The sequence below is a fragment of the Oryctolagus cuniculus genome, chromosome 17, assembly GCF_051225735.1.
Source record: "Oryctolagus cuniculus isolate XC-2025 breed Fujian yellow rabbit chromosome 17, ASM5122573v1, whole genome shotgun sequence".
NCBI lineage: Eukaryota > Metazoa > Chordata > Mammalia > Lagomorpha > Leporidae > Oryctolagus > Oryctolagus cuniculus.
Window position 1 is genome coordinate 768,465 of NC_142883.1, and position 23,116 is coordinate 791,580.

Below are 23,116 nucleotides of genomic sequence, written 5' to 3' on the forward strand. Positions count from 1 at the left end.
CCTTCGTGGGCAGAGACCCAGCTGTTCCTAGGTCCCCCGAGGCGGCATCTGTCAGTGGTCTGTGGCCCGGCTGAGGTGCGGTGAGGAGCAGGTCCGGATGCAGGGCGCCATGGGCAGTCGGGGCCAGGCCCTGTGCACGTTACCAACAGCTGTCTTTTCCTCATCTCAGAATAGCATTCCTTTCGAACACCACGGCAAGTAGCTGCTCGGCCCATCGGAAGGCGGCACTGGGTGAGTGCTCCGGCAGCAGCGGGAGGGCTGGGAGCGCCCCCCGCCCGTGGCCGCCGCAGGCGGGGCTGCGCTTGCATGCCAGGTGCCGGCGGTTGAGTGCAGCTTCTTCCGCTTTGTTCTTGTGGTGTGGGCTCTGGAGCGTCTGCGGTCAGCTGCCCAGTCTTGGGGCAGAGCGTCCAGAGTCTCCGAGCGGAGTGACCCCAGGAGGCCCCCCTGCGACTGCATTGGATGAGCCAGTGCTGCTGGCCCTGTGTGGACAGGAGTGCCCGGGTGTGCCAGCTCCTGGTTGCCCCACCGTCCTGGGGCCGTCTGTGTCGTGCTCCTGTGCCGGGCGGCGCCTCGCTTGGTGTCGGGGGCTCTGAAGCTCTGGCTGCCTTCAGCCTCCCGGTGGTCTGCCCATCCCGGCTGTTCGGTCACCGCTCTCTTCCTGTTTCTCATTTACTTCTGTCCTCGTTTTGTGTTTCTTTTCAAACTTGGTCCCTGCCCAGCCATTGCGTCCACACAGCTACCGTCTGTATTAACCCGTCCAGCCGCGGCCACCTGCTCCCCGCCGCCGGTGCATGGCCGGGCGTCCGTGCACACGCCCTGCTCTTCAGCCACGCGCATCGGGCAGCTCCCGCAGCAGGGCTTGAGCTTCTCCGGGCACTTCTCCGCGCGCTCTTGGGGTGTCGACAGGAACTGCTTCGCGTCCCCCACAGGGGTGCTGCTTCCAGAACACGGAGTTCCTTTCCAGGAGGGGGTCCCGGAGCAGGGTCCTCACCGAGTGCGCGCCAAGTCTCCTTGCTTGCATGCCTCTTCCTCCTGTCTTCCTGTCACTGCTCTGCCGAGCGCGTGTCCTGGCCGCACACGTCCCTGCGCGTGGCGGGACGCAGGTGTCCGAGCTGGGGCTAGGCAGCGCGTCCCCTCCCTCCCAGGCTCCATCCTGTGGTTCGTGTGCCCATGCACCTGGCTGGCCGCCGCGTCTGGCCTCACGCTGACCTTGTCCTGTGCTTTGGCTCCGACAGATTCCCGGTCGGGTGGCGTCCAGTGGTCTTCAGTCTGTCGTGCACCGATGAGAACGCTCCTTTTTGCTGTGAAGGGCAGACAATGCATGGCTGATCTACTCTGTTACCAATGGCTTTCCTAGTGACACGCCCCCCGGTCTAGACCGATGTTCACACCGGGAGCTCTGCAGGCCACTCACCCAGCGACGCTTGTGGGGGACCCAAACAGACTAAGCGGACAGACTCCAAGGGCTGCCCTCACCAGGGCCGCACCGAGACCCCACGTGGACCCAGTTAAAACGGGCTGGGAAGAAGGCCGCGTGTGCGAGGCGATGGCGAGATCAGACCGTCTCCAGAGCTGCTCAGCCTCCGGTGGCGGTGAGCCTGTGCCCCGGCGCTCCCACTGTAACCACGTCTTCTACTTGGTTAAGACAGTTTTGTATCATTTTGCTAAAAATTATTGGCTTAAATCTGTGTAAAGAAACCTGTCTTTTTATTGTTTGTTTCTTGTCTGTTTTTGCGGTCTTCAAAAGGTGTTGACTTTAAAGAACCCTGAAACAAAGACGCTGGCTTGGATTTTCTGTGCAGAGTGGAGCCAGGCAGGAAGGGGCGCACGTGGCTTTGGAGGGCGTCTGTCTGGTCTGTCTCTGTTCTGTCGTGTCGTGTTGTCCACTTGGAGGAGGAGCGTTCCATCAGCAGTCCCGCTGTGTGCGTGTGCGTGTGCCCTGGTGTCTTCTCCGGCAGCGGTTGGCAGTGCGGTGTGGGGAGAGCTGCGAGGCAGGGGTGTGGCACCAGTGATTCCTGCTCCCCGGGCGAGGATGGAGAGCCCAGAGGCGTGGGGTCACGGATGGTGGTTTTGATGGTGTCTGTGGAACTTGGGAAGTTTTTTAAACAGACTGTAAACATTACCATGCAGGTGGGCACTTGATGTGTTCCTGCTCTGGGCGCCTCTCCTGGATGCCGGGGCTTGCCCAGAGGCCGGCGGGCTGGAGGGCCTCCACCCTGAAGTGCCAAGAAGCAGGTGACTGCCCACCTGAGTCTCCGGGAAGGCCTGGTGCCCTGTGCTTCGTGACCAGCACAGAAGAGTGGTGGCACGAAGCCTCACCCAAGGAAGCCACCTCTGCGCGGCCCTTCCCTGCGGGGCTCCTGGTGCCGGCTGCTGAGGGTCGGGGTGCACGGTGTCCTGTGTCGCTGCGCGGAAGCGGCTGCTGGGCGCTCCGTGGAAGCTGGGACCTGCTTTTCCCTCCCTTCCCCAGAGCCCCCAGCCTGGAGCACCAGCCTGGATGCTTGTGTGTTCCCGATCCAGCGCTGGCTACTTTGTGAGCATTTTGGGGTGCGGGCAGGGCCGGTGGGGATGCGTGTCCGGGTGAGCACAGGGTGGGTGGGGCGGGCGCTGTTGGCTCCCCCCACCCGCCTCCAGGGCTGGCCATCTCTGGGGGCACCCCCTGCTGTCCGCCCCACCTGGAACCGCTGGCCTGTGTCGGGAGTGGACTCTGCTCCCAGCCCTCGGGCGGGGTGTGTGTGCGCGTGCGCTGGTTCTCCATGTGACTTGCAGGAAGCTTAGTTAGGATGTCTGTCGGCTGTGTGTTGGTGACAGTCTCTGAGCTGTGTGTTTTACTACACTGTATTTGTGTACTTTAACAACTGTGTAAATAATAAATTCATAATGACTTCTACCTTTCCCCCTGCCCCTCTCACGTGGTCTTTATTTCGGCGGCCTGAGAAGTCAGTGTGCTAAGGTGAACCACATGGAGCCGCGCCTTGAGGACGGGCGTTCCTGTTGGGGGTAGTGCTGGTTGGAGCCGCTGGGGGCCCCGGCTGCTGCCCCAGGCCCTTCCCACGGGGCTCTGCTGTGCACACAGGCGGGGCCCCCCGGGGAGGGCACGGAGGCTGTTGTTCAAGATGGGCGGCTCTGGCAGGAAGTGCCCGGGCTCGCCTGGGGCTGGCTGGGAAGAGCACATGATGGGCCTCTCAGGGAGGAGCTGACTGGGTCTTGACTTCCCAGGGCCGGGGGTTCCTCGGGCCTGCCGCCGCCAGGGCACTCGCTTGCTCGTGGGAGGCGGAGTACCTGCTGCACACCCACTTTGGCCCAGGCTCACCCTGAGGTGCCAGAGCCTAAAACAGCCTGGGCTTGCGTCCTTGCTCCTCCTGCCCCTGCCAGGCGCCCACAGCCAGGGACTCAACCCCGCCCCCTGCCCTGACGTGTGCCTCTTGCCAGCCCGTGTCCTGGGCGTACCAAGGCGGCTCCTGTGGCTGTGGTCACCCCAGCTCTCAGCACTGGCACATTCCCAAGGCCAGAGCCCCTCGCTGTCTGCCCGGAGAGGGCCCACCTTGCCCCTGCCGCGGGTGCACCTGAGCATAAGGGACGACCCCCCCTCCGGCTGGGGCTGCTGGACTGTCTGTCGCCCTCTGCTCCCCGGCCCTCGCCCAGCTGTGTCTCTGGGCACTTGTGTCACTAAGGGGTTTGGGTGAGCCTCTAGGAAGGACAGGCTTGTTCACCACTGCCCCCTTCCCCTGCCTCGGCATCAGACCCCCCTCCCCCCGCCCAGCTCCCTGAACGCTAGCGTGTCCTTGTCGCCATGTCTTGGGCACAGCTGGGAAACCCCAGAGCCAGAAACACGGAGGAGGGTGCTCGCCCTGCCTCCCGCGGTCTCCCACGTGAGAACCTGCAGGCAGCGTGGTCCGACGCCGGCCAGACTTCCGAGGGGCCTTTCTTGGCTGCCACACGTTGTGGCTGCCCTGGTGCAGGTGTGGACAGGAGCAGGGGAGAGGAAGGACTCCCAAACCTGCCAGAGGGGTGGGGCAGCTGGCGGGAGCAGGCCGTGTGAGCACCAGTGCCGTGTTCACCAGCGGCCGCTCTGCGACCTGGGCCTGGGCAGTCGGGTCCAGCTCACATCAAGCCCCAGGATCCAGGACAGGAAGCAGTAGGCACTGGGGGTATGGGGGGGGGCCTTGGAGATGCGCACGGGCGGACTGGCCACTTGGGCCTGGTGCCTCCCTCCCCATGGTGGGAAAACTGACCCCCAAACCCTGCCCACTCCCGCCTTCTCGTTCACGGGGACAGCGGAGCCTGCTGGCTGCTGTTGGGTTCAGCCCGTCCTGAGCCTCGGGTCTCTGCCAGGTGCGCATGTACCCACGGTGAGGGCAGCAAATCGGCCGATGCCCGGGATGTCTGAGGCCCGGGCCTTCTCGGCCAGGTCTGGAAGCCGGCAGCTGCTGGTCCTCACCAGCCGGGGCCCTGGCAGAGGGGACCCCAGAGCCAGGGTGCTGCGAGCAGCGGCGTGAGCTGCAGGAACTCGAGTCCGGCTTCCTGGTGGGGCTGGACTGGGCTGGGCCTCCAGGGGCGGGTGGGGAGGCCGGGCCTGCGACGTGAGCTCTCGCTTGCTTTTCCTTGCAGAGGAGCAGGGACGTGGCATCTCTCCGGCTGCACGCGGCCCGCCAGGGTGCCCGCTGCCGTCCCCAGCGCCCACGACGCACCACCTACTGAGGCGGCCCCAGCGGCCTCTGACCGGGCTCCCAGCCACGCAGGCCACCGCCGGCCACGAGGGCAGGTGGGTGTGAGGTGCCCAGGGCAAGCCAAGTGCTAAGCACAGGCTGGACAGAGGGGAACAGGGAGCAGAGGCCAGCCCTGGGCACTGCCCACACGGAGTAGACTCTGCCAGCTGACCAGAGCACAGATAAGTGGAAGCCGGGGAGCCCCGTGTCTCAGACAGGAGCAGTGAGCACAGGACACGTGCCCCTCAGGCTCTGCCAGCCACCCACCCGTGGGGCCTCGCGGCCTGCCTGGGCGCCCCTCCAGCACACAGCTCCCTCCCTCGGCGCCCTGGGGGTGGCAGGGAACGTTCTCAGACGGCACCAAGAAAGCCGGTGAGGGCCAGGCCACTCTAAGAATAGCCAGGCTGCTTCCTGACAGGTGAACAGTCAGACCACACAGCTCCTGGGACACCCCTTGGCTTCCACCCTCACAGGTTTATTGCACACAGCCCACAGGTGGAAGCGGCTCGGCCCCAGGCACTGGGGGGGGGGGGGGGGCGCGGGCTGGGGGTCTGACAGCCGGCCCTGGCCTCTGATTAGGCATGTTGTCTCCAGGCCCTTCAGCCGTGGTGGGCGTGGGCTGCGTAGGGTCGGCAGGCGGGCCCTGGTGCAGACAGCGTGTAACCCCGAGGCTTGGCTCCACCGCAGATGTGCTTTGGAATGACACGGTTCCCACCCCGCCGCCTCCCCTGCAAAACCCTGACGGGGTGACCGCTGACCAGGCAGCAGAGCTGAGCTGACGGCCGCCTAAGCTAGTCTGTTTGTGAAATAAATACGAGCATTGCCAGTCTCCGGCTTCTCCCTGCGCCCGCCGCCCCGGCCGGCCGCTCACACGCTGGTTTCCGGGGTGTGGACCACCTCCCCGTTTTTCTCGGGCTCCGCCTTCAGGAAGTGCTCCACCTCCCGCGAGTCCACCCCCAGGTCCTCGGGGGGCGCGTGCAGCTTCTCCTCCAGGGCCGCCGCGGGCCGCGGGGCCTCGGGCCGCTTCGCGATGCAGAAGCAGTTGCCCAGGAGCAGCACCAGCGAGGAGGTGAGCACCTCCGCCCCCGCCAGGATGAACACGTACTTGTAGACGTGCGTCGCATCCAGCAGCTTGCCTGCAACAGGACCGCGTCACTGGCTGCCCCGCGGCACTGGGGACGCGAGGGTGCCCAGGGCCCCCAGAAGCACTGCCCGGCCGGGGAGGACCAGGAGGGAGCGGCTTGGGGTGAAGGAGCCCCAGGCAGCGGGGGGGGGGGGGGGGCAGGCCACTCCCTGCAGTTGCAGCCATCACACTTGCCCAAGGCCCTCCTGGTCCAGGAGAAAGCCGGAACCCCAACGCCGTGATGACTCGGTCCCGCACCGTGGGACACAGGCTGTGTGGGCTCGGGGCACCCCCCCCCCCCCGCCATGGAAAGCCACCTGGCAGGAACAGCGGGTGTCGGGGGTTCCCTCCCGGGGTGGGGGCACTCACCTCCCGACGGGGGTCCGATCAGCACGGCCACGGCCTCCAGCAGCAGCACCAGGCCGATGGCACTGGAGAACTTGTGGGTGCCCACGATGGCCATGAGCACCTCAAACTGCAGGGCCCCCACCATGCCGTAGGAGATGCCGAAGAAGATGCAGAAGACCACCAGGCCGCCGTAGTCGCTGGCGGTGGAGCCCGTGAGGTCGGTGAAGCCGTTGAAGAACATGGCGAAGCTGAAGAGGTAGACGGAGTAGGGCCTCACCTTCTTGAGCCCGGTGATGAAGCCGGCCGTGGGCCGCGCGAAGATGTCGATGAAGCCCAGGATGGTGAGCAGGAAGGCCGCCTTCGTGTCTGGCACGCCCAGGTCCTTGGCGTAGCTCACCACGAACACTGGCGGCACGAAGAGCCCCAGCACCATGATGGAGGCGGCCAGTGCGTAGATGACGAAGCCGCGGTCCCGGAAGACGCTCAGGTCCAGCAGGCGCCGGGCCGGCCTCTGGGGCGCGGGCCCCCCGCCCGCCTGGGGCGCCCCCAGGGGCCGCATGAGCGCCGCGCACACGCAGCAGTTGAGCAGCAGGCCCCCCAGGATGAGGAAGCCGCCCCGCCAGCCGTAGTGGTCCTGCAGCAGCTGCCCCAGCGGGGACAGGGCGCACAGGAACACGGGGCTGCCCGCCGCCGCCAGCCCGTTGGCGATGGGGCGCCGCTTGCTGAAGTAGCGGTTGAGCATGATGAGGGAGGGCTGGAAGTTGAGGGCCAGGCCCAGGCCTGGAAGAGAGGGCGGCCGTGAGAGCCCGCCCCGTCACCGGGCGCCCTGGGCACCGCCGTGTCCCGAGGGGGCCTGAGGGGTCTGATGGTGCCGGGGCAGCATCGGGGAGTCAGGGAGAGGGACAGGCCTGCACCCCGGGCAGCTGCCCCTGAGCTGCTGGGGACCGGAGGAAGGCTGGGGCCGGGCCTGCTCACCAGTGAGGACCCCCGTGGTGAGGTAGACCTGGATGATGCTCTGGCAGAAGGACGCGGTCACCATGCCCAGCGACGCGAAGAGGCCACCCACCAGCATGACCGGCCGGCAGCCGAAGCGGTTCACACACACACTGCAGAGCGGGCCTAGAGACAGGGCCACGGCTCAGTGGGGCCAACCGGGGCCCCCAGCCGGGCCCTGCCCACTGAGCCCTGAGGCCGTCTGCTCCTGGCCCACCCCTGGGGCTGGTGCTCCCGGGTCTTCCCCACAAGGGAGGTCCTTTGCAAGACCCTCAGGGACCGTGCACGAGTACAGCCAGCCCATTTGAGCTGGGGCCAAGGCAGACCTCACCTGCACCCGGTGTGGCCCCCACCCCCCGCACCGTGGACCCAGTGCTCAGCCCTGGCACAGGGTCCGGCCAGCTGCCCCCGCACAGGTGGCCCGGTGTGTGCAGGGCCCTCACCAGTGCCGTAGAGCATGGCCAGCAGGATGGAGGAGATCCAGGCCGTGTCGCTGTAGCCGATCCCAAATTCCCGCATGAGCTCCTTGAAGAAAACGCTGACCGCCTTGGGGAAGGCGTAGGAGAAGCCCGTGATGACGAAACAGCCGAAGAGGACGGCCCAGCCCCAGCCCCCATCGGGGGCCTTGACGCCCGTAGGACCCTCATCAACCACGGCTCCTCCCATGGCCAGGAGGTCTGGCTCCGCTGCACCTGAAAGAGGAAGCAGGCCGTCGTGGGGACGCCACACCAGGCTCCGGCAGGCCCAAGCCGGCGCGCCGCACACCCCGGAGGAGCCGGGCAGAGGCCGCCTGTTACCTGCTGCTTACTGGAAGGCAGGAGTGGGGGCCGAGCCAGGGAGAGGCCCGCCTGTACTTCCTGCCCTGCCTGGCTCCCCAGCTGACCCCGTTAGGCAGCAGCCAGCCCTTGTCACCGCCCGCCCGGCAGGCGGGGCCGCACAGAGCCCTCCCCCGGCCGAGCATCTGGGGGCGGTGTCTGCCAGACTGCTTCCCGCTTCCGGCTGACTGTGGATGGGGCAGTGGTGCCCTTGCTCGCCCGCCCCCAAGGGCAACAGGACTCCCGCTCCTGTGCACGCTGGCTGTGCGGGGCCTGGGTCCCAGGGACAGAGCAGGGGGCAGGAACCCGGCCATTTGTCCCACCCGCACCGGGCCGGTCGCCCTCAGGCCTGGACCAGAGAGTGCCAGGAGGACCTGCACCCAGCCCCCCAGAGCAGCCCACTCCAGCCCCATGTGTGGGGTGGGGCGGTGGCCACCCCCGCCCACGGCAGCCCAGGTGACCACCCTCCGTGAACAGGAGCAGCACATTGCGTGTGAGCAGAGCTCGCTGGAACACAGGCCGGACTTCCATGTCCACCCACCCTCCACCAGAAGCCCCTCTCCCCAGCTCACCGGAGACGGCTCGGCAGCGTGGGTGCGGTGTCGCGTCCTGGGGCCGTCAGGGCAGCCTGCGTGGCCTCCCTGTCTGCAGTGCTGCCAGCCCGCCCTAGGAGGAAGGAAGCGCCCGCGTGAGCAGCTCCTCGGTGAGCGGCCCGAGGCTGCCTGCACCCTCCCGCCCCGGGGGTCACGGACTTCGGGCTCTTACGCCTTGGCTCCACCCCTGCCCCTTTTCCTCAGACTCCCCCTGCCAGCAGTCCACAGACCCGTGACCTGGCCAGGCCCCAGGGGCAGCGTGCAGGTAACCTAGAGGCCCTTCAGTGGGCGGGGGCACGGTCCCGGGCTCCTGTGACCCCATTCCAGCTCCCCGCCCCGGGGGAGGATGGGACTGTGGGCGCCGAGAGGCGAAGTGGCTCTCGCCCGTGTCGGTCCATCTTCAGGAGGCCCATAGACGACCCAGAGCGGGGGAGCTTTCAAAGAAACTAAAAACACAGCTGTTTGGGGAAGGCCACGCGACGCAATGAAGCCCAGAGACAGGAAGCTGGGACCCGCGCCCGGGCTCAGAGTGGGGTCCTCAGGGCTCCAGCCTTACAGGTGTCACGCTCTAAAATACATCCAGTGGGCCAGGCGGGGCCACAGTGGGGACATGCCCAGGACCAGCAGGGGGGCAGCCCGGGCTGTACACCCAGGCCGCCCCACCCCAGGACACCAGGCCAGGCGGCGGGACTGGCCTCTGTGGCCCCCGCCCTCTGAAGCCCCCAATCCTTTGCTGGTCCACCAGAGTCCACAGGCGACAGGGCTTGAGGGGGCAGCCGCTCGTGGAAGAGGAGGCACCCCCTGAACCGGGGTGCGGCAGAGCGGCCAGGCCAGGGCACCTGCAGGGAGAGCGCTGCACAGGGGCGCCTCAGCGTGCCCACTGGGACCAACTTCAAGTCAGCAGCAGGGCACACGGGAGCAAAGTGGCCTCGGACCCAGCCGCCGCCGCCCAGGATGGCCATGGGGCAGCTGGCAGAAGTCCCAAGGAAACCCTGAGGCTGCCCTGTCTGGGCCCCAGGGGGAGGCCCCCCGTGCCAGCCTGTGTGGGACCTGAGCAGGCTGGCCTTTCTGTGACATTTACCCTGCCGGGACAGCATGTGAACCAGCCCAGAAATAACCCGCGGCTCGGCGTGGAAAGCTGATCCCGGCAGGGCGGGCGGGGGCTCCGAGCCGCTCCCCAGGCCCCTGGCGGGAGTCCCTGCAGTGGCTCTCCCGGAGCTGCCCCGTGGCTGGGGAGGGCTCCTGCCAGCAGCTCCGTCAGGAGTCCCAGGAGCGGGCATCTGTTGGGATCCCAGCACCAGGAGGCCGCCAGGACCTGACTCCTGCCAGGGTGGGCCCCCAGACGCATCCCTCCCCTCTGACAGGCCCCTGTGCCCAGCCCTCTCCTCCCCCGCTCAGGGACCCCTGGCAGCCCAGTGTGCTGCCCCTGGACTAGTGGCCTCCTCGCCTGCCTGGGTCCCCAGGGTCCTGTGCGATGGCCTGGGGCTGGCCCCTGTCCCGGGGCGTCCCAAAGGCTGACTGGGGGCCTGGCCATGGCCTTGCCTCTGTGGCCCCTGCAGGACAGGGGCCTGTGCCCTCAGGAGGCCCACTCACCTGTCTGCATGACAGCTGACCAGCAAGGGGGCCCATAATGCCCGCACCACAGAGGTCTAGGCTGGCAGCAGGTGGGCACCAGACAAGGGTGTACCCTAGGCCCACTCCCCGCCGACCCAGGCAGCCCCCGCGGGCTCTCCTGTCCGCCCACATGGTCCTTGTCAGGGCCAGTGGGGCAGAAACACTGGACAGTGCTGCCCTGGACCACTCACAGCCTCCGCCACTGCCTGGACGCCAAGGGTGGCTGGACTCAAGTCTACCTCCTGGAGGAAGCCTCCACCCTTGGTGCAAGGCTGGGCACAGTGGACGCCCTACTCGGCCGCAACCTGTGCCAGCCGCGGCCTGGGGCGCCGGACGACCCCTCCATGAGGCCACTCATCCGCCCTTCGACGCCCGAGCACCTGCTACAACCGGCGCCCTGCGCCAAGGCCGGCGGGGTTCTGGGGTCACTCAGGCCGGTGATGGGCACAGGTCGGGGGAGGGGACCCTGTGCTCCGGCCCTGCTGGCACTGACTGGCCGACCCCGAGCGGCTGGGTGGCCTGGAGGGGAGGATGCTCCGCCCGGGCCCGCCCACGCGGCCGCAGGACGTGGGGGACGTGACCGCGCCAAGGGAGGAGCCGCCGCCGTATTGTCAGCAGGAGCGCCGCCTGCCCTCTACCGTATTTGCAGGCGCGCGCGGGGCCACCAGTTTGGCGGAGCCCCGGACACGGCGCCGCGCCGCAAGTCGCAGGGACCCCGCGCCCGGCCCCCACAGGCGGGGCGCGTGGGCGTGGCTCGGGCCCGGGGACTGAGACCCGGAACTGTGTCTGTGGGCGCTGGGCTGGGTGTCAGCGCTCGCTTGGGGACGCCCTGGGCCCGGTATGCTCCCGCCCCGCCCCTGCGCCTCGAGGCGCCCGCACACACTTGGGCATTTGGACCGCTACCCGCCCGGGTCCCCGGCTGCTACCGGCACTTGGCGGCTCACCCCAAAGGACCCGCCCTGGAGCCGGCTCAGCTTGGCACAGTCACTGCTGGCCCATCCACAAGCACCCCTCCCTGACCACTGCCCCCCAGACAGGCGTCCACGCTCCGGGCAGTGAGGGCCAGAGAGCCTTCTGGGTGGCAGCCTCTCCCAAGGTCACGCCAGGTGATGGCCACACAAGCCGCCCTTGGGACCAGACCACCTGGCCCCACCCGGGTTCCGACCAGGTCCCAGAGCCCCAGACCTAACAGCTCCACACCTGAGCCGTGCCCCCAGTGCCCCCAACTCTGGCCACCCTGTGCCCACACCCATGGCAGCCACTCTTGGGCACAGGGAGGAAGGGGACCCCGGAACACCGCTATCCTCTAGGCACACAGCCCCCATCTGTGCTGAGCCTGGTCAGGTCGGCCTGGCTGGCAGAGGGCGGCTCCTTCCCTTTGCTGACCCCCAGGCTACCGTGGGCCTGATTCTGGTCCTCAGGGAAACCCTATCTGCCCATGTGCACTGGACACACAGCTCAGACTCATGGGACAGGGAGAGGGGACACTGGCCCCTCACCCAGAGTCCAGGCACCCCCAGTGGCCCAGGGCTGGCAGCCACACACCCCACCCCCAACCCCACCCCACCTAGGGGCCCGCCTCCGGCTGGCCTCTCATCTGCTTCACTCCCTGAACCCATTCTTGAGACAAAGAAACTGAGCCCAGCCCAGGGAGTCCAGGTTGAGTCCAGCCTCCGAGCGCAGGGTCCGATGTGGACCGTCGTCCCCGGCGCGCGCGGCTGGCGAGGACCCGAGGGGCGGCCGACGGTGCCTGGGGGCGCCCTCCCCGAGCGCACGTGTTCCCACTCCCCCCCCCCCCCAAATATAGCCTCCCAGCCTCGCGGGTCCGGCTGTTTATACCCGGGACCCGGCACGGCCACCCCATGGCCGGAGCCCAGCCCCGGAGGGCCGCCCGACGGAGGGGGCCGCAGCGGGTAGGGGGTGGATCCCCTGCGCCCCCGGAATCTGGAGCACCGAGAGCGAAAGGGGCGAGCGGGAGGGAGCGCGCACCCCGGGCCGCGCCGCCGCCGGACGCGCCTACCTGCAGCCGCTCGCCCGCCGCGCCCGCCGCGCCCGCCTCTGCCGGCTCTGCCCGCCTCGGCTGCCGGGCGCCGCGCCGGGGGCGACTTGAAGGCTGCGGTGGCTCGCGCGGCACGTCCCCCGCGCACGTCACCGCCGCCTGGCACCGCCCCGGCCGCCCCGGCCGCCCCGCCCGGACCCTGCGCCGCAGCCGGAGGGGGTGGCTCCCCGACGGCGCGGACCGCACGCCCCCGGGCGCTGAGACCTGGGCTGCATCCCGCGGCCCCTCCCTTCCCTTCCAGGTCCTGTCTGCCCCAGACCCCGACCCCAGTCCGCGGAGGCTGTGAACCCTGGCCCTCGCACGCTCTCATCCACCCGCGGCAGGGCGTCCTTAGACCGTGGGGCTCCAAGCCGCCCCAGCAACCAGGCCGCCTGGGACCTGCCCCCCGGGACCCGCCCCACCCGAACCTCCGCCTGCTCCCCGGTGCTGGCGCCGCAGCGGGCGCCCGGGGCGGTCTGCTCTCCCAACTGCTGCTCGCGTCTCGCGTCCGGTCCGGGCCCTGAGAAGTCCCAGACCCCAGCTCCTGCCGCCCCTCCCCTGCCCAGAAGTCGGACGTGGGGGCGGGGCCCAGGGCAGCTGCAGCGCCGGACACGCCGGTCTGGGAGCCGCCGCCGAGGGTCGCTTTCCAGCCAGAGTCAGCTGAGCCCTTGCCCCGGTGGCCCGGCGTTGGGGCGCATCCGTGGGAGCCGTGGATCCAGGACACCCAGCTGGACAGTAGGGCTGCTTGTCCCACCTAAGCGGGCTCGGAGGGCAGCCCACTCCTGCAAGCTAAGAGTGCCTGGAGATGGGCCTGGCCCCTGGACACTGCCCTTCTGAGGCTCGCTAAGGACCCCCTGGCTGCTGGCTGCCCACCCGCCTGCTGGGGCACAGTTCTGCAGGGGCTGCTTGGCCACTCTCCCGAACCTGGTTGCAGGTCAGCCAGGCTCAGCCCACCACGCAGGCCCACGGGCACTTCTGGGGGCCTCAGCACTTGCCGAGCGCCCCAGGAGCATGCAGGGAAGCTGGGCCCAGAGCCCTTAGCTGCCTTCCAGGGCCCAGGGCCCTGAGCATGGCTGGAGAGGCGCCTCCCGCCCCAGGGTCCCAGGGTGCACTGGTGCAGGCACAGGCCAGGCTGGAGCAGGCCGGAGAGGCCACCTCTGCAGCCTGACCCTGGCGGCGGCAGCACCGACCCCTGGCCCGCCCCCAGCACTGGGTCCCCCCCGCAGGGCCCTGGCCCACCCCCAGCACTGGGTCCCCCCCACAGGGCCCTGGCCCACCCCCAGCACTGGGTCCCCCCCGCAGGGCCCTGGCCCGCCCCCAGCACTGGGTCCCCCCCACAGGGCCCTGGCCCGCCCCCACCACTGGGTCCCCCCCGCAGGGCCCTGGCCTGCCCCCAGCACTGGGTCCCCCCCACCCCGCAGGGCCCTGGCCCGCCCCCAGCACTGGGTCCCCCCCGCAGGGCCCTGGCCCGCCCCCACCACTGGGTCCCCCCCACAGGGCCCTGGCCCACCCCCAGCACAGGGTCCCCCCCCCGCAGGGCCCTGGCCCGCCCCCAGCACTGGGTCCCCCCCGCAGGGCCCTGGCCCGCCCCCAGCACAGGCCGCCCCGAGTAGCAGCACACACAGGTGGGGCTGAGTCAGGAGCCTGGCTGTGGCCCTGTTTCCTCTGGGAAAGGCAGGTGGGGAGGGGTCTCCTTGACACTGGCTGAGTCCCCCGCCTTCCCAGCAGGGCCCAGGAGAGTGGGTGGCCCTGTTTGCTGCGGTTCCTGCCCCCGCCCCCACCCCCAGGTGAATCCTCGTGACACAGTCATCATAAAGCAAACAGCTCCTGGCTTCAGTGCGGTCTCCGTGTTGTGCAACCACCGGCTCTCACCCATTTCAAAACATTTTCACCGCCCCAGAAAAGCTCCTGCCCCGTTGAGGCACCTTCCTCGCCCCCACCCGGCCCGGCAGGCGGCTCGGCTTTGCCGTGGGGTCTCACTGGGTCACAGCCCTGGAGTTCAGCTGTGCTGTGGGCTCACCAGGACTCCCGGCACGGTTATGGTGGATGATACCCCGCCACAGCCGCACCGCCTTCTGCTCACCAGTGCGTCTGCTGGGGGCAGGTTTGGGTTTTGGGAATGAGAGCTCACGCTGTCACAGCAGGACAGGCGTCTGCGTCTGGCTTGGGTACAGACAGAGTGGGATTGCTGGGCCGGCAATGATTCTGTGTTCAGCCTCCCTTCCTTACTGTTGTTTAAGCTGCGCTTATTTATCCCAAAGGCAAAGTGCCAGGGAGAGAGAGAGAGAGAGAGAGACCTTCCATCCACTGGTTCACTTTCCAATGCCCACAACAGCCAGGGCTGGACAAGGCCAAAGCCCGGAGCCAGGAACTCGATCCGGGTGGCAGAGATGGAAGCGCCTGGGCCACCCTCCTGCCACCTCCCAGGCATGGTAGCAGGGGGCTGGACCGGAGGCACGGGGGAGCCAGAGTTCAAGCAGGCACCCAACACGGAGGCTCTCCCGAGTGCGGGCTTACCCCCCGCCACAGCACCCACCCCTGGCTGTCGTCCTGGGGAGCCGCCAGTCTACACCCTGGCCAGCGCCGTGTGGGGGCTCCAGGCGGCCACATCCTTGCCCGCACTGGCTGCTTCCTGTGAGCTTGGGGCTGCTCTCCTCTCCATTAATGCTGCGCTCCTGGGTGTGCGGCAATGTCTCCCTGCGGGCGTCCCAAGGGCTGGATCAGAAGTGGAACAGCCGGGACTCGAACTGGCGCTCATATGAGATGGGACCTCGATGCCAAGCCCGTGTGCTCCTCCGGCCATCGGCCACTTGAGTGTCCTCTTTGGGGGAAGTGTCCATTCAGGTCCATCACCCACTGGTTAACTTGGATTGTTCGTCAGGTTCTGTTGAGTTTTAAGAGTTTTGTTTTTAATTTCTAAAGGTTTGTTTTATTTATTTGAAAGACAGGGTTACAAAGAAAGAGGGAGAGAGAAAGATCTTCCATCTACTGGTTTACTCTCCAGAAGGCTGCAACGGCTGGGGCTGGGTCAGGCGGAAGCCAGGAGCCTGGAACTCCATCCGTGTCTCCCACGTGCCTGCAGGGCCCAAGCACTTGTGCCAACTTGCACTGCTTTCCCAGGTGCCTTAGCAAGGAGCTGGCTTGGAAGTGGAGCAGCTGGGAGTTGAACCGGTGCTCACGTGGGATGCCGATGTCACAGGTGGCTACTTAACCTGCTGCCCCACAGTGCCAGGCCCAAGAACTGTTTATCTGTGCTGAATATTGAACTCGTATCAGGTATCTGAGGGGCAAATATTTTCTCCCATCCTGTGTGCTGTCTTCACTCTCCTTTGATGCACACAATTTTATCCTTGCTTCTCTGGTTGCCCATGTTTTTGGTATCATACTTTTTTTTATAAATCTTTATTTTATTTATTTATTTGTTTATTTGACAGGCAGAGTAGACAGTGAGAGAGAGACAGAGAGAAAGTTCTTCCTTTTCCGTTGGTTCACCCCCCCCACCAATGGCTGCTGCAGCTGGCGCACCGCGCTGATCCAAAGCCAGGAGCCAGGTGCTTCTCCTGGTCTCCCATGGGGTGCAGGGCCCAAGCACTTGGGCCATCCTCCACTGCACTCCCTGGCCACAGCAGAGAGCTGGCCTGGAAGAGGGACAACCGGGACAGAATCCGGCGCCCCGACCAGGACTAGAACCTGAGGTACCGGCGCCGCAGGCAGAGGATTAGCCTATTGAGCCGTGGTGCCTGGTATCATAAAAATCTAATGTCTTAAAGGTTTCCCCCTATGGTTTTCTTATATTTTTAAAATATTTATTTATTTATTTGAAAGGCAGAGTTATAGAGAGGCAGAGGCAGAGAGATCGAAAAATCTTCCATCTGCTGGTTCACTTCTCAGATTCACTCCCCAGATGGCTGCAACAGCTGAGCTGACCTGAAGCCGGGAGCCAGGAGCTTCTTCCAGGTCTCCCATGCGGGTGCAGGGGCCCAAGGACTTGGGCATCTTCCACTGCTTTCCCAGGCCACAGCAGAGAGCTGGATGGGAAGTGGAAAAGCTGGGACTCGAACTGGCACCCATATGGGATGCTGGCACTGCAGGTGGCGGCCTCACTCACTATGCCACAGTGCCAGCCCCTGGCTTTTTTAAAAATTTTAATTGACACACAGTAATTACATATATGTCTGGGCGTGTGGGACGTGTGACAGTCCTGTCAGTGACTGGCATGTCCGCCACCCGACGGGCGTCCTTTCGTTCCCCTGGGAACGCTCGAGCGCTCTACTCGACTTTCACGTACTGAGTTAACTGCTGGCCACCACGGTCCCCGCTGCACCGTGGAACGCGCCGGCCACCTGCTCCTGCGGGGCGGGGCCAGGTCCCCTCCCCTGTCCCACGTGTCGGCGACAGTGTGAGCTCACCGAAGGGGTTCCTGGTCTAGCTCTGCCGCTGGCCTGGCTGGCCCAGCTCGAGTTCATCTCCAGAACGGGTGAGAGAGCCGTGACTCCTCTCCCCAGCGCATGGCTGCCCAGCTGTCCTGGCGCCGCTCGCCACAATGATCTCTACCGCCAAAAGAAGGGTGCGTGTGTGACGCGCTGAGCCGAGCCTGCTGCTGCAGAAGCTGGGCCAGGCGCCACCCTGGGGCTCTCCAAGGAGTGCAAGGCCCTGGGCCAGGCCTCAGTGGCCAGGGGCCACCAGTTTCGAGCTGGAGACCTTGGTGATGGGCAGCCCACCTTGGCAGGAGGGTCATGGGGTGCGGGTGGCCAGGCCAGGCCGCAGGAACACGTGGCACCCCTCTGTCCACGAGCTGGCTGGGCAGAGGGTCAGTGGGTGGCGGCACTGCCCTGCCCATCTGACCTGGGGGCAGGTTGTGGGCAGGCTCCCTGGTCCTCCTTGGGGATCACCTGGGCCCTGGCCCCTCTGTGGGAAAGGATGGGCACGGAGGGTCAGTGTGGCGCTGTCATGGCCCCGCGGTGGGAAGGGGCAGCCTCTCACGTGCCTTCTCCCTCTGGGTCGTGGGTGGGGCCGGTACCCTCCCGGCTGCACTGGCAGCCCGTCCAGCCTTGGGCAGGCTCCAGGGTCCCTGCTGCCCCCCCTCCCTTCCTTCTGCCACTTGCGGGCCTGTCCTTTCTCTGTGTCCTGTGGGCTCAGGGACAGGGCCTGGGCAGCACTGGTCTCATGCTGTGGAGGCGGCTGAGGCCCCACCGCCCGGTCCTGGGGGGCATCTTCCACGCCGCCGCAGCAGAGGAGCCCAAGGACATCGCATGGCCAGTGCCGCAGGTGGCCGGGCCTCTGTCCCCCTGCCCAGGCCCTCCCCAGTAAGGTGGGTGTCCCTCACGGTCCACCTCAGCCTCCTGCTACCCGGGTGCCCGGGCCTTGTCACTGCCGAGCTGCAGCCCCCCGACGCCCAGCCCCGGGGCAGGCCGGGCCGCGCTGAGCCCTGGGGCGTGCTCCCGGGGTGCCTCGGCATCACCAGGCCACCGTGAGGGAGCTGTGGAGGCCCCGGGGCCCAGGGGCGTGTGCCTGGCTCCGTGCCCAGCGCCACACGGCAGCTGCAGGAGGCCAGGCCTTGCCCAATCTTCCTGTGCCCCTGGAACTGCCGGCCCCGCCCGTCACCCAGCACTGAGCGCTGGGGTGGGCGTGGCCTGCCCTCCAGCTTCCCCCTCTCACCTGGCCGTCTGCGGGAGACTCATCCGCACCGTGGGGACGCCAGGTGTCCCCCAGGGCACCCCGGTCCCCTGAGTCACCTCCCACTCACAGGCTGCTTTCTCAGCAGTGGACAGGACAGCAGAGGGAGGTGGACGCCAGCACCCTGGTCCTGTTTCTGGACCAAGGTGGCCCTGGGGGAGCAGTGAGGGGCACTGCCCGGTTCACAGCAGCCCCCTGGGGTCCCACGGTAACAGTGCAGGATTGTGGGCAGCCCCGGGCCTGACCTCCCTGGCAAGTGGCCAATGGCCATGGCGCCTGTGGGCGGTCCTGAGGCCGCTGCTGGGACTGCCCGTGTGCTGCGGTGAGGCTGGTTCTCTGCTCCTGGCACAAGAACACCCCTCCCAGGGCTCAGACACAGGCCCCAGGGTTCCCAGGCAGAGGGGGAAGTTTCTCAGCCGGCCTGACGCGGGGTGTTTCCTGAGTCCAAGGGGAAGTGGCTCGCTCAAGTCCACGCAGGGGCACCCAGGCCCCCTCCCAGGCCCAGATGCCCGTGGCTTTGGGGCCCTAGGTGAGACCCAGAGCCTCAGGCACACAGCTCGGGGAGCTCCCTCGGGGAGGTCACCCTGTGGCCCCAAGTCACAGGAAGGACCCCGAGCCTGGGGCCTCCTCGGCAGCCCCTGGCGCTCCCTGCAGGCGCTGTCCCGGGCGGGGGGGGCTGTCCAGCTACCCTTGGTGGCGAGTCAGCGTCCACCAGGTCAGCCTGCATCCTGGGATGCGAGAGCCCAGCCGTGCGGTCTCCTTTCCTCGTTTAGCCCACCCTGGGACGGAGGCACCCGCCACCCACAGGTGCACTGACACCTGCTCTGCCCTGGCTGTGCGGGGAGCTCCGTCCAGGAGGGTCCCTGGACTTCCGCTGCTCTGCTCGGCCTGCGCAGCCAGCACTGGGGGCCGCCGTCCAGGCTGACGCGGGTTGAGCCGTGGTCCCCGAGAGACATCAGAACTGGACCTCACTGGGAACAGGGTGGTTGCAGATGGGACTGGCAGGGGTGAGGTGGCACTGGAGCAGCAGGGAGGAGGCTGTGGGGAGCACGGCCCTGTGGGCACCGCCGCCCATCCACGCCCAGAGGGACAGGCCTGCTGGGAAGCAGCCCCGAGACCCCGCACCGGAGTCCTGCTGATGCCGGATTGACGCCGGGAGCCTCCAGCGGGGAGGGAGGTGCAGGGGGCGCCAGGTGGGGCCAGGAGGGGTGCAGGGGGAGTGGCCCTGCACAACCCCCCCTCACGGGGCTTGTGCGATTCCCCAGCCTCAGACCTGCCCTGGCGTTGTCCCCTGAGGTTCCGGGAGTGACTGTGGCTGCAGCCCAGGGCGGTGCCGTCGTTAGCTCGGCCGCCACGCGCCAGTTCTCTCGGGCGCCCGAGGCCAGGGTGCCGGCAGGCTGGCTCCTCCTCTCCTGTCCCGTCCTCGCCGGCCTCGCCTCTGCACATGCCGCCTCCCAAGAGGACGTCTGCCCTAACGGAGCAGGGACCTCGTCTGCACACGCGGTCGAGTTCGCGGCTTGGGGAACAGGGTCAGACCCGACATGGGGTCTGTGCACCCCGCTGTGGGTGCCAGGATGCAAAACTAGCAGCCCCGAGCCCCTCCGCCGGCGCCCAGCACGGGCTGCTCCCCTCAACCTCCCTGGCCAGGCCTGGAGCAGATCCAGGGGCCACTCAAACCCAGCCCTGCCCTGTGCTGCGAGGACAGGGAACCTCCAGGCCAGGGCCAGGCCTGTGTCCTCAGAGACCGAGAGCCCTGAGGAGGACGGGCCAGGAGCTGGGCGGCTGCGGGCAGAAGCCCCGGGTGCGACTCCAGGGATGGGTGTGTGTGTGCGTGTGTGTGCAGAGGAGCAGGGGCTGCGGACCCCACCTGAAGCCTGACAGGGGCGTGGCCCAGGCGGGGTCCCGGAACTGTCCACAGGCCCCAGTGCGGCAGCGCTGGCCGAGGCGTGCCCATCTGACGGCGGCAGAAGCCGGGGTGCCCGACGGGGCGGGCGGGCCTGGGCTGGTCCCCGCAGTCTCGCCAGGGACCCAGCCCGGCGCCAGCCCCGGCACGAAACGCAGCCTGGACGTGCGGGCGCAGACCTACTGGGTGCCTTGGGGACCATGGCCCTGCTAGGGGAGAGCCCCGTCGCCTCCGGTGCGTGAGGACGCGTGTCTGGGGGCGGAGTGGGCTTCAGGCCCGCCCTGGACCCCCGCGGGGAATCGCGCGCTCGGGGAACGCCCACCCCCAGACCCCCTCGGCGCCTGCGCACAGGAGGGGCGGAGGCGGGAAGAGGCCGGAACGCGGCGCCCGGGCTCCCGTTTCCGGCCGGCGGGACCCCAGAGGCGCACCGAGGGCGCCCGGACCGCGGGCGGCGGACTCGGTCGCTATGGCAACGCGGCGGGGCTGGGCGTCGCCCGGGGCCGGCGTTCCCGGTGAGCGCGGGCGGTGGTCGCGGGGCGGCGCCGCGGGTGGGGGGCGCGGGCGCCGCGGAGGCCTGTGGGCGCCCGCGCTGCGGGTCCTGAGGGCTGCTGGCCGGCGGGCGGGGTCGGGTCGGACCCAGGCGGGGCGGCGGACAGGCGGTGCGGCCCAGTGTGGGGCTGACAGGGGAGCGGCGGGGGCGCTGCGGCCCCCGCTGCCGTCTGCTCGGATCCCCCCGGTGCCCGCCCACCTGTTCGCGCCGGAGCGCCGCGCTCTCCTCGCCCCGGCCTCGGCCCCTCGGTGGAATCCCCGCCCCAGGGCGTGTCCGACATCTGTCCCGGTTCCGCTCAAGTCGGGCCGTTGTGTCTAGGGTTGGTAAATATTTGAAAGGCAGAGGTGCAGGGGGTGGGGGAGGGAGGGAGGGAGGTGCAGGGGAGAGGGGGGGAGAGAGCGAGAGCGCGCGAGAGCGAGAGCGCGCTTCCATCGGCTGGGTCACTCCCCAGATGTCCCCAGCGGGGGCTGGGCCAGGCCGAAGCCGGGAACCTGGACCCCGTGCGGGTCTGCACACGGGGGCGGGGCCGGGAACCTGGGCGCCCTCGCTGCCCTCCCGGCACGGGCGGGGAGCTGGATCGGAGGTGGCGCAGCGGGGCTGGGACCGGGCCCCCAGGTACCCCGGGGACACCCGCGGCTTGAGCCCGGGTCACGTGTGTCCCTCTGGGACTTCGTGGGAGACGCTTAGACTGTGCAGGTGTTCTCGCGTCACCGCGGAGTCCTTGCTCCCAGCCCTGCGCCCCTGCCTCGCTTTCCTGCGGGCTCATTGACCATCCGGCTGTGTGCCTACGGCGCTCACCCTGAGCCCGTGCGAGCCCGCGCGTGTGCTGTGCAGGCCTGCTGCCCGCTGGCCCAGCGAGGCCTGTCCGCCGTGTTCCGGTGGGAGGCACTGCGAGAGCCTCCGACCTCGGCCTGGTTTCTGTTTATCTTCCGGTGTGCAGCCAGGGATTTCCCAGAGGCGCTCTAGTGGTTGTTATGGTGGCCTCGCTGGTCTCCGTCTGGTTTGGTTTTGGCACACGGAGCATCTGTGTGGGTCCAAAAGTGGCCGAGTCTGAGCGCGAAGCTCCGTGACCATGGCTTCTCCTGCATTTGATTCCCCACGTTCTAACCTTTTGGCAGGGGTGGGGGATGTCGTTTCAGAGAAAATAACCCCTCCCCGTGGCGCCAGCGCGCACCTCCGCTGCCGCCTCCTGCCCCAGGTTTAGAGACCGTGTGGCCACTCTGACAGCAAAGGGAGGGAAAGGAGGCTTGGGCTCCAGGCCAGTAACTTGTCTCCTGGACCCACGTCCGCGCAGCCAGTGTTGAGCTCCAGAGCGCAGGGGTCACTGTGCCCTCCCGCACAGGGGGCGCGCCCCTGCACCGCCCGCAGGTCCCACAGGCCGAGGGTTTGCTGCAGCTGCGGGGCAGACGGGAGGCAGCACGCCCTGCCCGGAGCGGCTGGGCCGGTCACAGCGCTGGGGCGCATCTTACTGGTGGCTGAGCGGCAGGCCAGTGCGGCAGAGCTGCAGTGCCCCAGAGGAAGAGCTGGGCTGGCGGTGCCGCGGGGAAGCCGCCCGGGCTGCCTGCGTCCCACACCCGAGTGGGGTGCAGTCCTGTCCCCCACACCCAAGTGGGGGTGGAGTCCTGTCCCCCAACCCGAGTGGGGGTGGAGTCCTGCCTGCCACACCCGAGTGGGGGTGCAGTCCTGTCCCCCACACCCGAGTAGGGGTGGAGTCCTGCCTCCCACACCCGAGTGGGGGTGGAGTCCGGTCCCCCACGCCCGAGTGGGGTGCAGTCCTGTCCCCCACACCCGAGTGGGGGTGGAGTCCGGTCCCCCACACCCGAGTGGGGGTGCAGTCCTGTCCCCCAACCCGAGTGGGGTGGAGTCCTGTCCCCCAACCCGAGTGGGGGTGGAGTCCTGTCCCCCACGCCCGAGTGGGGGTGGAGTCCTGTCCCCCACGCCCGAGTGGGGGTGGAGTCCGGTCCCCCACGCCCGAGTGGGGGTGGAGTCCTGCCCCCCACACCCGAGTAGGGGTGGAGTCCTGTCCCCCACGCCCGAGTGGGGGTGGAGTCCTGTCCCCCACACCCGAGTGGGGGTGGAGTCCTGCCCCCCACACCCGAGTAGGGGTGGAGTCCTGTCCCCCACGCCCGAGTGGGGTGCAGTCCTGTCCCCCACGCCCGAGTGGAGGTGGAGTCCGGTCCCCCACACCCGAGTGGGGTGCAGTCCTGTCCCCCACGCCCGAGTGGAGGTGGAGTCCGGTCCCCCACACCCGAGTGGGGGTGGAGTCCTGTCCCCCAACCCGAGTGGGGTGGAGTCTGGTCCCCCACGCCCGAGTGGGGGTGGAGTCTGGTCCCCCACGCCCGAGTGGGGGTGGAGTCCTGTCCCCCAACCCGAGTGGGGGTGGGGTCCTGCCTTCGTTTCCGTCCAGCCTCTTGCTGACGTGCTTCCTGGAGGCAGCCAGTGATGGTTCAAGTCCTCGGGTTCCGGGTTCCTGCCTCCCTTGTGGGAAACCTGGGTAGGGTTTTTGGCTCCCGGCTTCTGCTGTCTCAGCCCTGGCTGGTGCAGCCATCTGGAGAGTGAACCAGTGCACGGAAGCTCTTTCTCTTTCCCTGTCACTCTGCTTTTCAGCTAAGTAAAAGTAGGCTTTATAAAAATGAAAGAAAAAGAGAGGTGGTGGTTCTGGTGTCTGCCCGCCATCGTGCCCAGGTGGTATGTTCATAAGTGCCTGGGGACTGACTTTTTTTCCTCTTTTAAGATTTATTTATTTGAGAGGTA

General features: G+C 67.9%; 3 protein-coding genes and 1 long non-coding RNA gene across 23 annotated transcripts in view; 2 read left to right on the forward strand and 2 right to left on the reverse strand.

The window, feature by feature from the left end:
* Positions 1-5,535, forward strand: part of CSNK1D (casein kinase 1 delta) — a 30,493-nt gene extending 24,958 nt beyond the window's left edge. Inside the window, exons 9-10 of one of the 5 annotated variants that reach the window (XM_051838859.3) lie at positions 170-231; positions 1,236-2,896. In XM_051838859.3, coding sequence (XP_051694819.1) covers positions 170-202 — 33 coding nt within the window. In that variant the 3' untranslated portion in view covers positions 203-231; positions 1,236-2,896. Of the gene's footprint in view, positions 1-169; positions 232-1,235; positions 2,897-4,611 lie in introns of those variants that run through there. The other 4 variants (XM_070060091.1, XM_089318547.1, XM_051838858.3 and 1 more) reach the window with 4 other exon arrangements.
* SLC16A3 (solute carrier family 16 member 3) lies at positions 5,164-12,351 on the reverse strand. Of its 5 annotated transcripts, none has more exons than XM_051838861.3 (6): positions 12,216-12,351; positions 8,561-8,654; positions 7,617-7,865; positions 7,156-7,299; positions 6,202-6,960; positions 5,164-5,845 (listed from the first exon to the last, which is right to left on the reverse strand). In XM_051838861.3, exons 3-6 carry the CDS (start codon positions 7,837-7,839, stop codon positions 5,577-5,579), a joined length of 1,395 nt encoding a protein of 464 aa, XP_051694821.1. In that variant the 5' UTR covers positions 7,840-7,865; positions 8,561-8,654; positions 12,216-12,351; the 3' UTR covers positions 5,164-5,576. The 5 variants fall into 5 exon arrangements, with proteins under 5 accessions (XP_051694821.1, XP_051694823.1, XP_089174671.1 ...); XM_051838863.3 differs by lacking the exon at positions 12,216-12,351 and adding an exon at positions 10,175-10,526; XM_089318545.1 differs by lacking the exon at positions 12,216-12,351 and adding an exon at positions 9,421-9,603.
* Positions 12,352-16,017: 3,666 nt separating this feature from the next.
* LOC149121050 (uncharacterized) lies at positions 16,018-20,677 on the reverse strand. Of its 2 annotated transcripts, XR_016224390.1 has the most exons (3): positions 20,561-20,672; positions 16,643-16,783; positions 16,018-16,261 (listed from the first exon to the last, which is right to left on the reverse strand). It is a non-coding gene; the product is annotated as an uncharacterized LOC149121050 (long non-coding RNA). The 2 variants fall into 2 exon arrangements; XR_016224391.1 differs by lacking the exon at positions 16,643-16,783 and having other exon boundaries at positions 20,561-20,677.
* Positions 20,177-23,116, forward strand: part of CCDC57 (coiled-coil domain containing 57) — a 78,953-nt gene continuing 76,013 nt past the window's right edge. For 9 of the 11 annotated variants that reach the window (XR_016224386.1, XR_016224387.1, XM_070060095.2 and 6 more), the window contains exon 1: positions 20,177-20,324. Coding sequence is in view for 7 of the 11 variants with exons in the window: in XM_070060095.2 (XP_069916196.2) it covers positions 20,279-20,324 (46 nt within the window). In the remaining 4 variants the exon portion in view is untranslated. Of the gene's footprint in view, positions 20,325-20,545; positions 20,682-23,116 lie in introns of those variants that run through there. The other 2 variants (XM_089318560.1, XM_089318551.1) reach the window with 2 other exon arrangements.